General features: G+C 39.3%; 1 protein-coding gene across 1 annotated transcript; it reads right to left on the bottom strand.

The window, feature by feature from the left end:
* Positions 1 to 437: 437 nt before the first annotated feature.
* On the bottom strand, positions 438 to 14613 carry LOC134872503 (potassium channel subfamily K member 4). Its single transcript, XM_063895840.1, has 8 exons — positions 14573 to 14613; positions 8096 to 8225; positions 7560 to 7839; positions 3654 to 3768; positions 3404 to 3564; positions 3094 to 3316; positions 1557 to 1699; positions 438 to 1470 (listed from the first exon to the last, which is right to left on the bottom strand). Coding segments are annotated over exons 1-8 (1662 nt in total). The 5' UTR covers positions 14574 to 14613; the 3' UTR covers positions 438 to 861.
* Between the last annotated feature and the right edge of the window lie 403 nt (positions 14614 to 15016).

Below are 15016 nucleotides of genomic sequence, written 5' to 3'. Positions count from 1 at the left end.
CAAAACCTTTTTAGAACAACGTCTTTATTTTGAGTTAAGCATGAAGAAGTGTGACCTTTTGTGAATTCCTATCATTTAAAAATTAATCAAATAAAGAAATGTAAAAACTCTAATCTGCTTTCATGCCAGTATTTTCAAAATCGGAATATTAGTGCACAGAATAATTGAGTAGATCCTAAAATTAGCCCTATTGAATAAATGGATCATTTTGAATGTAGAATTGTTTTAAAACACTGTCACTTGTTTGTGATCCCGAAAATGGACATTGGTTAGGAAGATACAAAAAGATAAACATGCTTATAACACACAAAGCCTCTTTTATATAAACACATCTTTATTGCATATGCAGTACAGAAGGATTAATGCGTTTGGCCATCATAATTTAATCGTTGTACACAGAATTAAAAAAGTTTTGTTACATACCAAAAATGGTCAAGAGCCTGTTTGAGTACCCGTTTAATGGTTGGCAGGATTAAAGAGTTATTGTCTCAGACCAAAGCTACCTGGAGCTCCACAACGCTGTTGACACACCTGGTCTGCTTGCTCTTTCTTGTTTCTGGATTAGTAAAAGGTGGGAACCCTCATGTGGAGAGGGGTAGAAGTGCATTTCTGTGTTGGCCCAGTAGAGAGCAGTAACTCCTCAGAAAGTAATGGGAACATTGGCATAAAAATCATCATCTCTGACTGAGGCATACACACTCGCATGCATTAAAAGCAAACCACAAGTGGCTAAGGCATCTCCAGCAATTAATTTTAGGTGTCTGTAAGTAAGCAGTACATATACACACATAAATGGCTACATTGAGAACTACTCTCTCATATCTCTCAGGGTGATACTTGTGTGAACACCTGTTATCAGCTTCAATCCTGAGGCTTCACTGGCACAGCTGGAACTGGTTTTCCATTGGGCTCCATCTTGTCAGGGTTTGTGGAGCGGTTGATTTTGGGGCTTCTCTGGGGAACAGGTCTTCTTTGGCGTCTCCTCCTGGGCGGACGATGGCGTGCAGAGTCAGGTTTTGAAGTATCAATCAGAGGATCCAAGTGTAGTTTCCCACTCTGGGCATCTGAAGACTCATCGATAAAGGCCAGGTTCTCCCCAAAGTAGTCCAGAGGCTGAGACAGGTGGGGATCCGGAAGAGCCTCCTCCTCTTTAAGCTCTGTTGCAGTTTTTTCTTCGGGCACTCGATCCGTCTGAGTAGCCTGAGAGTCTGATTCTGATTCAGACGCTGATTCATTAGAGCAAGATGAGGAAGAGTAAGATCCGGACTCTGTGTGACTCTCACGCTGCTCCCCTTTTCCTTCGGGGGCCCCGTTAGCTGACACACTGTGACCCTGGCTTCGAGGGCCGTGGCGGCGCTTTCGTCGACGCCGCTTGAAGGGGTCATCGATTTTTCCTGCAATGCGAAAGTCCACCGACATGTTCTGGATGTTTTGAGTCCAATCCGTTGCATGGGCTCGAAGCTCTTCCATCTGAGAAATGAGGATAGAAGCAGGGATGATGTAAAGGAAATTGGAAGAGACGTAATAAAAAAATCTTTACATGAGGAGGGTAGTACCTCAGCTCTGGTTTTCTTAGATAGAACCCGAAGCCAGTTACCAATCATAGACAGGATAGAGGCAAAGTAGGCTAGACCCAGCAAGATCCAGAACCACACCAAAGGCTTGTACCAGTGGTCGCTTCCCTCATTTCCAGAATCCCCTTTAAGAAGTATACAGTAGCAGTGTGTAAACGCAACATATTCATCCATCCAAGTAAACATTTAACAAAAGAGACACTATATAGCATATTAGATCATGAATAATGAATCTCATCCCCGTGAATAATTTATTAGGGAAATGAAAATGGTCTGTGCTAAGTGAACTTAATGCATTACAACTGACAATCATATATTTACAGATTGCTAATTAAGTCTTCTCATCTACAGGTCGATGAATTCATTGAAAAAGCAAAAATATCTTAAGTAAGATTTAAACAAATTTTCACTTCAGCTGCATTTTCCAAACACAGAAATGTCACTGATAAATTCATATTGATCTCTGTGCATTAAAGTATGTCCATTGATGACAAGACACTTATTGTTGGATTACATTTTTTCATTTAAAGAGTATTGACACTTTGACGCACCTTGGCCTCTGTTGGGCCCTAGTCAGTTCAAGTCCTTTTCTGACGTGACCTCAGGGCAAAAATAAACCCTAGCCTCTTCCAGGAAGGGCATGGGCGGACTTAGCCTGCAATAAAAAAGTCCCCTCAACAGTTCCCTACTTTTAACTTTCCTACATTTGACAGTTTTATTTACGGCCAGTAAACATAATGTTGTACAATATATATATAAGGTATATTCTTTATTTTGAAATGTATTATTGTTATCACCGCTATTACTTGACTACTGTTCTCTAATGTACTACCACGGTTGTGAAATAACATTTCTATGTGTAATGTACTTTTTTAAATGTATTGTTAGTTATTGCTGTATTGCTACTTTTACAATGTTGCTACTGTTTAATTTACCATGGATATGTACTTATTTGGTTTGCTTTTACTGAGATGTGTTTGCCTCTTTTTTAATATGTAAGTCTTCTCATTTTATATTGCCCTTTATCTGCACTGTAAATGATCCGTTCACAATTTAATTCCCTCGCTGTAGGACAAATAAAGAATTTCTGATTCTGAATGTTTTGAACTAACAAATACAACAGTATATACAATATCGAAATGTCCATTCATGTCAATTTATCAATAATACTAATCCAGTAGTTTAATAAGTGTCCTTTAACACTTCTGCGTAATGTGCTGCTTTTGAGTTAACACATTTCTGACAAGACTCCTGTGAGGTATCATTTCAACATTGCAATATTAATATTATATCGTTATCTAATTTTTAAATGACAAACATTTCTGGGACCAGCATTTTCTGCATCTTCTCTCTCCTTTTCTCTCTCACTTGAACGCAGATTATTTTTTGTGAACAGTGATAAATATTATTTGGTTTCAGAGAGTGTATAATTATGCATTATTTTAAAATGGGAACATAAATTATATGTTTTGTATTTTAACATGCTCACCCTTTCCCTCAGAGAGACGGTGCACACCACTGGTAGCTAAAAAGAAAACTGTGGATGGTTGTGTACCTGCAACATAATCTCCAAACCCCACCGTCGTCAGGGTGATAACCACAAAGTAGGCCGACTCCAGGAGAGTCCACCTCTCCACCTCTTGGAAAACAAATATAGGCAATGCAACGAAGAGCAGGCATCCCAGCAGGATGGAGAGCACGGCTGAGATCACTCGTACGATGGTCGGGCTTACTCGCCATTTCTGTCAGTAGGGTAAAAAACAAGTGGGATGAGGCAAGTAAAGGAGAGTACATGTACAGTGCAAGCAAATGAGGGTTGAGGGTCTGACCCGGAAGAGAGTCTCTATTTTGCCAATAGCTTTCCTCAACCCAGTACCAAGATGGTCTCCGACTCCAGCGAGCAGGATACCAAACAACGGAATTCCAACCAGGGCGTAGAAAATACAAAACAGCTGCCCTCCTTCTGTCTTGGGGGAGATGTTTCCAAAGCCTGAACATGTGGGGGTCAGAGGTGGAAGATTACGATTCCATTGAATATTAATTCAGAATTGTATCTTAATGCTCCTATTGGACACCCACCAATGGTTGTGATGATGGTTCCTGAGAAGAAGAAGGCACTGGCCAGATCCCACTGGCTGACAAAGGTGAGGTTGCTGCTGGGATCCACACCAGCACCAACGGCCTCCACTACTTCCTGTGATATGACGGTGGAGAAGTAATTGAAATTTAATCAGATAATAACAAAAGCAAAACCTTACAAACCTCTCAATTATCCAATGATTCGATTAAAAGTGTATACATCATTTCTGACTTTTTTGGAACATTTTTCATGACAGCTATGTATATAATGCATTATTAACATACATAATGTGTTAAAATATGCTTATAGCACTGCATAATTATAATACAATGCATTATAACTATGTTAATAATGCTTTACAGACCTGGGTGTCATAGAAAATGTTACCAAAGATTCAAAGACACACACAAGTACAAGTTTATTTTTATTATCCAATTGTCTGCCATTATGTTTAAAATGCTGTAAAAAAAAATGCATTGTCATGGCATCAGCTGCAGGGAGTTAGTGGCAAAGAAGTGTTTGGTGATGTAAAACTGTGACGGCTCCATTCTGTCGCGAGTGTATCGAACCCCTGCCGCCACAGATAATCTAATTCCCCATATAATTATCTGCTTTGTGTCAGTTGGTAGTTGAAGACGTTTTTTTTACTCTGAATTTATAAGTGAGTATGAAGAAGTTGTTATTTAACTGAACTCTGCAGACATTATGACTTATGATTATATTAATATATTGGATGTTGATTATCATAGAGACAGAACTGAGCCTGTTTGAACTGACGCCTATACATATGTCTGTCCCCGATCATTTTATAAAATTATGCCAGTTTTTAATTTATTAAAATCTGTAAAGCTGCTTGAATAGTGCGAGCATGGCAAATGGTTCCCCAAACTATCAAAGCACATTTTAAACTGGAGAAAATAGCTTCACTCGATAATCCTGACCGATTCATGCTTAAAGGGGCCAAATTATGCTCATTTTCAGGTTTCATATTTGTATTTGTAGCCTCTACTGTGACATGTCTCCATGTTTTAATGTCCAGATTGGGCTTTATTTTTTCAGACTGCCTGTGCTGGCTGTTCTTTTCACCCTCTTTCTGAAACCAGAGCCCAGTCTGCTCTGATTGGTTAGCTGGCTTGATCTGCTGTGATTGGTCAAGTGCTTAGAGCTGTCCCGCCCCTTAGCCTATCACGTACAATGTGTTGGAGCGCTAGCCAATAGAAGTGTGAGTGAGTGCTACATATAGTGATCTCACTATGTTACGAAAGTGAACAAAGTAGTCCATTAAGGCATTTCAGGCAGGGATGGATTGTTTGGGAGAAAAACTCCCTCTGGAGGGAAAAGTTTGCTTCTTTATGGGAAGTCAGCAGTAAAAAACTGTTTTTATAATTCAAGGTCAAAGGCTAAAATAAGAGGTTAACTAATGTGCTTGACAGCTTCTGTGTAGTTTTTGCATCAGAATCGAGAATTTGAGTGGAGCCAGAAAATACAAGGATGTTCTATGCCTATTTCAGTGCTGTAATACCATAAATCAGCACAGGCAATATAATTGTATTGGTAAATACTCAGCAAAAATGAGCAAACTTGCTTTGAATGTCCATATACAGACATACCTGACTACAGATACAATAACCACATGTCGCCATGAGTACTTCAATACACAAGATCAATTACATTCATAGCCAAGAGTGGCATGTCTTTGTGTGTGACATCTCACATTAATCAACATGAGAACAAATTTTGGTTAGGAAATAACTTTTGTTTTGAGGAGTTGTTGAAACGTCAGCTGACATTGGTTCAGTGAAACCTGACCCACAGAGCTAATTGTTTAGCAGAACAACATCTGAAGAATTACTTTATCACAGCTGCCTGCTTCACTCATGAGTAATAATACTTCAGCTTGTTGTTTCTTTCTGACAGCACCTCACAAATTACAATCATCCCATTATGTTCCTATTATGAGTGTATTTCTATCTCTTTAAGGGGCTCATTTGAGTTGACTCAATGTTAAATAGATGAATAATTATAATATTTTAACATTTCATAGGAATTTTTCTGATGTTATAAAGAGATTTCATTTAAAAATCCTTCTTTATTTTTGCTTGATTAAAGCTGCACATCCTACTTACAGTATTTAGTTTGCTAACTAGCTAGGCTAGGTGTAAGTTTTGTTAATGAATGTGAAAACATGTTGTTAGCTGATAGTATTAGCTTCTTCATTGATTTACCTCTGCTGTGTTCTGAATCAAAATGTTCCCCAGAGAGAGACAACTCTCGAAAGAACCAAAATAGAGAGTCTTTCCCTGTTGTCGTTCTCGCCAAAAGGAGCTAGCTAACAATGCTATCACAGGCTCTCCAGTTTGATACTGAGTAATAATCTAGAATCACAAGCTTGTTTAGCTAGTTCAGCTGCTAGGTAGGTAGCATATGAAGCCTTGTTAAGCTAATGTTAAGGCAGTTAAGGAATAAAACTTGACTTGTATGAAAAAGGCATTTTGAAATAACAATTTTCATTTTGATATAACTTGTTTTAAGCTACATTTGAATCAATTTTTTTATTATTATTTTCCAAATTGTTGGTAAACTTCTATATATTTTAACAAACCTTTTTTAAAAGTCTTTTTGAAGATTAGCAGGATTAAAATAACCATAAATTAAATATTAGTTCTATGAACCATAAAACACGTTGCCTGATAAAAATATTGGCCTACTTAACTTCCATCACGTCATTCAGTTCCTTTAACCTTCCTTTGCAAATGTCAGTTGCCACAACATCTTTTACAACTTTCATTCTGGAACGAGAACTGAAGGACAAACATTTCAAGATTACAGCACGGTTGCCAACCCTGCGCCTAACACTACAAGCTCGAACAGAGCTGCTCTGACCACACCTGTTTTTCTGGCCCACAGTCCCTGAACTGCTCTAGAGTCACAGCGCAGCTTCAGTGATCATTAATCAAACACTCTACACATCTGAAGGGACACTATGAAGACCCACACAACTGATTCAATATGATAACAGTTCCCCAATGAATATAAAAAGTGATGCAGTCAGGCCTAAATGTATTTATGCCTACAAGATTTGGCCAGTCTTTAAGACCCTGTTGTGTTTCAGAAAAAAACAATGTTAACGAAGATATTCCATTAAATGGTCTGCTTTAGTTACTTTTAAATATTAATGGCATGACATTTAGCCTTTTGGACAGAAGCAACGTTTTAATTGCTTGCAAAGATTTATAAAACTTTTCAATTGCGGCCAACCTAAGGAAAGTAACAGATATTTTTTTTAAGTGTTAAACTGAGGGCATCACTTTGCCTCTTATTTTGAGTCACTATCATGTCTGTCATTAAGTAGTAAAAGTTTGGATGATATAGTGGTCTAACTTTAGCAGGTATATGGGCTACTCCATGGGGTCAGCTCAGGCACAGAAGGCAAATGGGGTGTTGCTTGGGGAACTCGTGAACCAGCCCGGTTTTGTGGACATCCCTGAATATAGGGGTCAAGACCCCCTCAAGGTTACAAGACAAGTTCACAAGATGAACTAAGTGTTAAAATAAAAAAAAGTATCTTATTTTGAGAAATACTGATATGTTCATACTACATACAACAGGCCATAACTTGTGACGACTCCACATATATTGCTTTTTTAAAGGGGTCACATGCCCAAAAAGAGTTTGGAACCATAGTTTTATGTAGCACGATATTGAAACAATTATGGATGTGGTGTGCCACTAATATGCCCTTATTTAGACTCCGGATACATTTTTAATCAAGATGCCCCTCCCACAGGAAAATGAAAGAACAGCGGCACAGCTGTTCTTGAAATATTGCATAGGAGCTTTTTTTTAACACTTTGACAATATTTAAACTGGACATTAACTGGCTCTTGTAATGGGCTGTAATTTACCTCTATGAGGTTCTGTAGGTCTTCTGGGCCCATGCATGTGAAGTTCAACAGGAAGTCGCGACGCGTGTCCTGCAGCTGATTGTGCTTGCCCTCCTCTCGTGGAGCCTCTAAAGCACGGAACACCACGGCTCCCAGCACCAAGTAGAGAAGCACCCCCGTGAGGATGCCGAGTAGGGTGGAGCAGCGCATGCTTGAACCTCCTCCCAGTCCGAATGAAGGCTGCTGTTTCCCTTTCCCAGCCTCAGTGGGGCTGGTGTGGACTAGGTCCCAGCTGCTGCAGCTGAAGCATCAGCAACCACAGGAGTACATTGGTTTCATACTGACCACAACTCCTGTCTGACAGCAAACACAGCCCTAAACAGCAAGACTATTAGCTGCACATGAGGCATTAAATGGCTTCCCCACTGACACTGCTGACACTGAGTAAATGTAACAGCAGATGAAACACCAGTCTACCGACATTTTGAACACTTCGACTGCACAAGTGTCTTAGTCATGGATGCATAGAAAGAAGCAACCATAATGGCTGAGCTTACCTGTCAATCCGCTTTAGTTGTCCACGCCTTCGTCTTTTCCAGTCCTTCTTCGCTCCTGGCCTGAGGATGGAGTCCCTGGATCCGTAACCACTGGGGAGCCCGTCCACCTCGCACTCTGACGGAGGGGACACTAGATCGAAGCAGAGACAGTTATTTGATTGAGAAGTACAAATGCTGTTAGACGATCCTCAATGACAGGCAACAACATGTTAATTCTCAGGCGTGGCAGTGTCACTCAGGGTTGTGTATTATGTGAATCTCAAGGGGACACATATCAGCATCGGGGAAGAAGCAAGTTGAAGTGCAGGTACCTCCAAAAACAGCGAATATGAACTTCAGGGAGAAATGTTAGAGGTTTTCGAGGTCCAGTCGTTAAATTCAGTCTGGTGCGATGATGTTGGTCATAGTCAGCTCGAACCAAGAACGCATTCTCATTTAAAACTGAAACTAGAGATTCAAGGCCCTGAACTCTGATACTTTGTCATGTATGACATGTCCAAGATGCCCTTTGTCCCTGAAATATTGTAGTGAAAGATTTTCATCATTTGGATCAGGAGCGCGCAACTTCCGAATAATCTCTGAATCACTGGACTTCAAGCTAGAACTATCAAAAGACCCAATTCTCCTCTCCCTAAGTTCGGTTGGTGCAGCTCTTGAGTCAGCAGATCTGTTGATCTTGATCCAAAATGAAAGCAATAAACTGTCACACGGTGACAGCAAAATGTACACTTCTCTCCAAACAGTTTTACAGCTGCTGGGAATACACAAGGAGACTATCCACTTAACAAATTGAACACAACACAGCCAAAAGTTAGAAGTGCATATCAAGTCTAAATGCCTTGTACTAACAACCAAGAAGAAGAAAACAAAAACAACATTAATTTCTGTCCATCTGAGTAAGAATAAATACCTCAATCTACTTTTTTGACATCAAAAACATATTGAAGCACATGCTGGGCCAACTGTTCATTTAAGGAAACTGCACATCAAGTATCAACAGCAGTGTATCGGCGGCATACCTACCTCAGACTGCAACAGCAGACAGATTTTACCACACTAGACAAGAGGATATAGTAATTCGACTTGCATTAAGTGCCAACAGTGCTGGTCGGACTGCTGCAATGGAGCCATAGATGTAGTGAGACCATTTTACTATCACTTAGGGTCCCTCTGGGTCCGTAAAATGCATGATACTGACCAACGCGCCATACAGTCCAGCAAGGAGTGTGCTTACCTCAAAATGAACAGTCAGAAGAATCCAGAGTACCGGTCGCCTCATGCATAGTGTTTCATGAAGCGGGCAGCCGCATACAGGCAGGTTTGGGTGAGTGTGTGTGTTTGTGTGTGTGTGTGTGTGTGTGTGTGTGTGTGGGGCGGTGAGGAGGGTGGTTGCTGAGCACACAAGAGAGCAAAAGATACTCAATCAAACTGACTTGATATGGAGAATGTGAGAGTGAATTAAAGAGAGACACATGGATAGAGCTTGAGATGACTGCTGACTCCAGTTAGATCAGCTTGCTTATGTAAAGATATGATGATATGAAGACATAGGGCAGCTTCATTTGCAAGCAGAATTATCAGTTTCTTCTGTAAATTTGTTTGAAATGTGAATAATACAGTACAGTGGCTGTAGTCATATCAATACCTCCACAGGATCAATGTTTGAGATTCATTGAGAGCCGATTGGTGTTGCACTGTCTGCAGGGGGAAGCCAGCTCAGCCAGCTATCACTCTGCTTTAATATCTTCTACACAATCTGCTCCACACAACTGCTGCTGCTGTATTTCTCTCAATGTGTGTGTGTGTGTGTGTGTGTGTGTGTGTGTGTGTGTGTGTGTGTGTGTGTGTGTGTGTGTGTGTGTGTGTGAGTGTGTGTGTGTGTGTGTGTGTGTGTGTGTGTGTGTGTGTGTGTGTGTGTGTGTGTGTGTGTGTGTGTGTGTGTGTGTGTGTGTGTGTGTGTGTGTGTGTGTGTGTGTGTGTGTGTGTGTTTACAAGGGTGGGGATAATGTTTCTCAGGCAGATTCAGGACACTGTAGTAAATTCTCACATGGTCCTCTCACACATCACAAATTACATGTCGGTTTCTGGTTTCAATCTTGTTATAAGATGAATTGCATCTGTCTAGATCAGTAAGAACTTTATCCCTGGGTTTCTATTTAGTGTTGTTTTATAGTCAGCCTTTTTATGCAGTGTAAAAGTTGCATAATTAAAAGATTTTTGTTCTCTTTTTATGCTTTATTGGCATGAGTTTAACAAAAACAATAATGCATAAAAAGTCTAATAATGATTATATAAAGAAATAAAAAAGGTATGATTATTAAATCAAGAAAATTGCAGAATACAATGAACTCTGCGCATGTGACCCTCCATCACACATTCAGTATGAGTTGTTCTAAGAAGGAATCATTTGAAAGTCTTAATAATTACAATAACAAAGCCTTGAGCTCAATGCTAGGATCTGCATGATAACTGGCGCACAATAAATATGCTCAAATGCTGATGAAAATTTGGGAGGTATACTACAAATGATGTTAATGTTTACTAATGGCTTTGAATACAAATGTTTTGCTAATGGTGTTCTTATCTATGGCTTTGCCCTTCTAAACAGATGGAAACAAAGGGATTGACGTTGAGAACTTATAGTGGCTAATGGTATAACGCTATGGTTCAGCGACATACACTGATCACTGGCCTTGTTTAGTCAGGTAATAAAATGTTGCACTGATTTGTGGTCACTGGGTCACATGACATAGAAGCTATAGAAAAAGCAGCATAACAATCCAGTGATTGCCATATGCTGCTGAGCCATAGCAGCATATCATTAGCAAATTTCTAATCTTGGCGCTATCGCTAGGATGGGAACAGATGATCTCAAGATCAAAGAAAGATGTTTCATATCAACTAAAACATTACACACTCCTATAAGAATGAATATATCTGTCTTAGTGTTAATTAATTGTTCTAACAATGTCATTAAGAATATAAAAATAGCCGTCACAGAACTGTCATAAAGATATCCCATTATCACATAAATGTAAATATTTTCCTTGGTTTAAAAAAGAAGAAGAAGACAATTAGACAGCAGAATCTAACGTTATGAAGCCAAGCTGTTTTCTGAGCATCTGTCTATGGAGATGAAATTAGTGAGTTTAATAATCATTTTAAAGGGAAAACACAAACCAGCTGAGCAGCTCGCTGCCACATCTTGCATGCATATAATCTCGTGATACACTGGTCCGTGTTATCAATCATTAAATGTATTTGTTTAATTTGAAATAGCTGATTTGGGTGCATGAGGCTTACTTGTGTTGCTTAAGAAAAAGTAATGTTGCCCTGTGACAGAATCGATGTTGGTGCTCCGACCACAAAGGATGTGAGGAGTCTTTTTCTGCGGCTGCTGGGGAGGAAATGGGATGATGGGGATGAATCAATAATCAGTCAAACTGTCCTGGACATCTCTTTTTATTAAAATGTTCCTGATCCAGAGTGGAAAGTAACTGATTGTTCCTCAGTGGCTTCTGTCTTTTGGACATGGATGGTTACTGTCTAGACTTAGCACTGACTTTGTTCTGTGAACAATAACTCAACTTGTCTAGTAAAGCCTGATATAATGCTCTTGGCACACTTCTACATCCAGGAGGCTCTGCTGACGTCCCTGGCAGCCACCACTGATTGTTAACCAGCAGAAAATAAATTCTTATATAGTTTTTTGGACAGATGAAAGAGGCTTGAGATCATAAAAGTCCCATCAGACAAATTATACCTAAACTATATTAACAAGTGCTGCTGAGGGAAATTCAGAGGAAGGGGTCTGAAGAGCAGTTTGTTTGCTCCCACATTTTAACAGGCGTTAATATAAGAGAAGACTGCTAGGATCGAGCCGAGTAAGCATGAGCTTACAGCTGTGGCGGTGCACGGTGAGGCTGATATGACTGAGTTATGAGTGGGTGTAGATGTTGTGCTTTGTACCTACCACTATCTATCTAAGGGCCAATATGAGGGATTTAGGGGGCAGTAGCCAGCAGTGAGGTTGCAAACCAAACCAACTGAAACGCCTCCGCTCAGCCCCCCCTTTCAAAGTGTGTTTGAAACCTACGCTGGCCTTCCTCCAGAGTTTCATTTGTCCATTTGGGGCTATTGTAGAAACATGCTGATGCATGGCGGACTATATGGAAGACTCCCCATGTATATCTAAGGGCTTATTCTAACACCTACTTAACTGATAGTCAGTGGTGGAATGTATATTTACTCAAGTACTGTACTTAAATATAATTGGAGGTATCCATATATTATTCTGACTTTGTTTCTCAGAATTTCTGAGATTTTTAGCAAAAAAACCCAAAACATTCTTTTTCTCTGAATTCTGAACTTAACAACCTTTGGAAGTGGAACATGTTTGGAAACTGACACATTTGAACACCATAGCTCTAAGTTGCTCTGTCGATCAGCTGATCATCATCTCAAACCTGATTGGAGGAAATGTTTAACACACCTCAGGAGGAGGAGTCGACAACTATTAATGATTATTTTTCCTTCTTTACAGGAAAGGGGTGGGATTTCACATGACATAAAAAAAGTGGATGAATTCAGTTTTTAAATATTATATACTAAGGAAGTTATGATCATGTTAGGTACCAGTGAGTAAGGTAACATTTTTTCAGCCGTATATCAACATTTTTGGATTTAACAGACATTAAATGCACACTGGTATTTTATTAACTAATTAGTTATACATAAATGTCACCTATAAACAGGGTTAAGTGTAATATACAGATGCATTCCTGTTCATAATAAGGAAATTAGCAAGCACATCATTGTGTTTGGGTTTGTCATGAATTCCTTTTTGATATAATCAATGATGAAAAGTAACAAAGTACATTTACTAAAGTACAAGTACTCTACTAAAGTACACTTTTCTGGTAGTTGTAATTTATTTGTATATTTATTTTACTGTGCCACTGCCACTAAACTTCTACCCTCCTGCAAATATAATGTATACATTGTACTTTTTACAAACTACATTTACTTTATAGATCCAGACTTTTACACCGCCATTTGAAGAAGTATGATGTTTGATGTAGATTAAACTATCCAACAATACATTTAAGTAGACCTTTAACAATTATTCTGAGACAGAGCCTCGACTGCAACAATCTCACCATGTTCAAATCAGAAATCAAAACTCACCTTTTCAGAACCGCTATTACCGGTACTGTTTAAGTAAAAAAAAATTGTGAATGAAACATTTTAAAGCTTCTCAAATATAAAGTTTTTCTGCAACGGGTACTACTCCTTATACTTGAAGTACATTTTCCTGGTCATACTTAAATACAAAGTACCATTTTAAATTAACAGAGTATTTTTTACAGTATTGTTACTTTTCCCACCTTTGGTTATAATGTATTTTATGCATCTGTGAAATGAGTAAAATTCTTAATAACAACTGGACACATCTGTCTCCATATTTTCCTGAGAATCCTTTGTACTTGGTCTCTTCTTGCCGAGTAGCAGAATTGGATTTATTCCATGCACTCACCAAATAAACTGTTAAACACATTTAGCTCCTACAATTCAATCTGTGTGAGAGGAGCTGTCTCTGTGCCCTCACACAACCTGAACACTGTCCAGCCCAATGAAACTGGTCTTGTTAATGCAATCTAAGTTATATAGTTCTAATGTTATTCCCAACGTTTCTCCAAGCAAGGGTCTAAATATGTTCAGCATCTGTTCTGCAATTCCTCAAACATCTTTGACATGTTTTACCTTAAAGGACATTAAGACTGACCTGTCGCCTCCCAAGGTCAAAAGACAGAAGTCTACGTCTATTTCTATGTTCACTGAGCAGGCTGAAGTTTGAGGATTGGAATGTATGCGTGCGTTGAATGAAGGAAGCTTCCTATATAAACGACATGAACCCTCTGTAACGTGGGAGACCCCACGCGTTTGACTGCTGGAAGCAACGTGGTGTTTTCACAGTATTATGCTTGTTACGCAACAATATAATATTTAACCTCATCCATTTCTCTGTGTCCGTGTCGTAATGAGTTTCTATTGATTAATGTTGTGAGTGTTAAAGTCTCGGATCCACGACAGTCTCTTATGCTGTGTGTGCATAAATCAGTGCAGTATCAGGATGGTGATTATTTATAAATGCAGTTATCAATGCCAATCAGGAAGCTTTATGGATTGTACACAGGGAGAAACTACTGCAGGAAAAGCAATTACTTGGTAGTTTTTTTGCATTGCCTGCACAAAACATTTCCCTCCTGCTGAACAAATCACAGTCAGGGAAACTCTCGTGACTGTTCATCGTCAAATATTGACAAAACACTCCGGAAAGATCATGCAGATATCAGAAATTGACATAATCGGATCTCTGCCAAACAATCATTCTGATGATATTACACCATTTAAACAACATCAGCCTAACTCCTCCCCACACACATGCAACAAAATAAGATAATCTGAGAAACTTACTTCTCGTAGATTGACGGCTTCAATTGCAGGAGTCCTTTTACTTTTTTGTTGAGCTGGAAGAATAAGGATACATTAATTAATGTCCAGACAGTTGGGAGAACCAACGAGACAGCTTTTGGAAAGAGATCTGATAAGGGATGACCCTCTGAAGGGTAGCTACACTTGAATAACGGTTCAAATTGATTGGGCTGATGATAGATGTGCTTAAAAGGTGGTAGTAAATAGAAGAAAAGGAGGGAGGGGGGCAGACGGGAACGTGTGGGGGGGAGGAGGACGACACTGCTATTATGAGCACTTTATTTTCAATTAAGCCTTCATGCTTCTACTGTAAGCTTACTTTCTGCCATTTCTGATGATGCAGTCACTTCTTGGACTGGAAATTGATTGGTTCGCAAACGTCTGCAACTTTGCTCATTTAACGGAACATGCACTTGCAGTGGAAAA

Source organism: Eleginops maclovinus, chromosome 11 (genome assembly GCF_036324505.1).
Source record: "Eleginops maclovinus isolate JMC-PN-2008 ecotype Puerto Natales chromosome 11, JC_Emac_rtc_rv5, whole genome shotgun sequence".
NCBI classification, from domain to species: Eukaryota; Metazoa; Chordata; class Actinopteri; order Perciformes; family Eleginopidae; genus Eleginops; species Eleginops maclovinus.
Note: the sequence above shows the minus strand (reverse complement) of the source record. Positions and strands in the feature narration are given on the sequence as shown.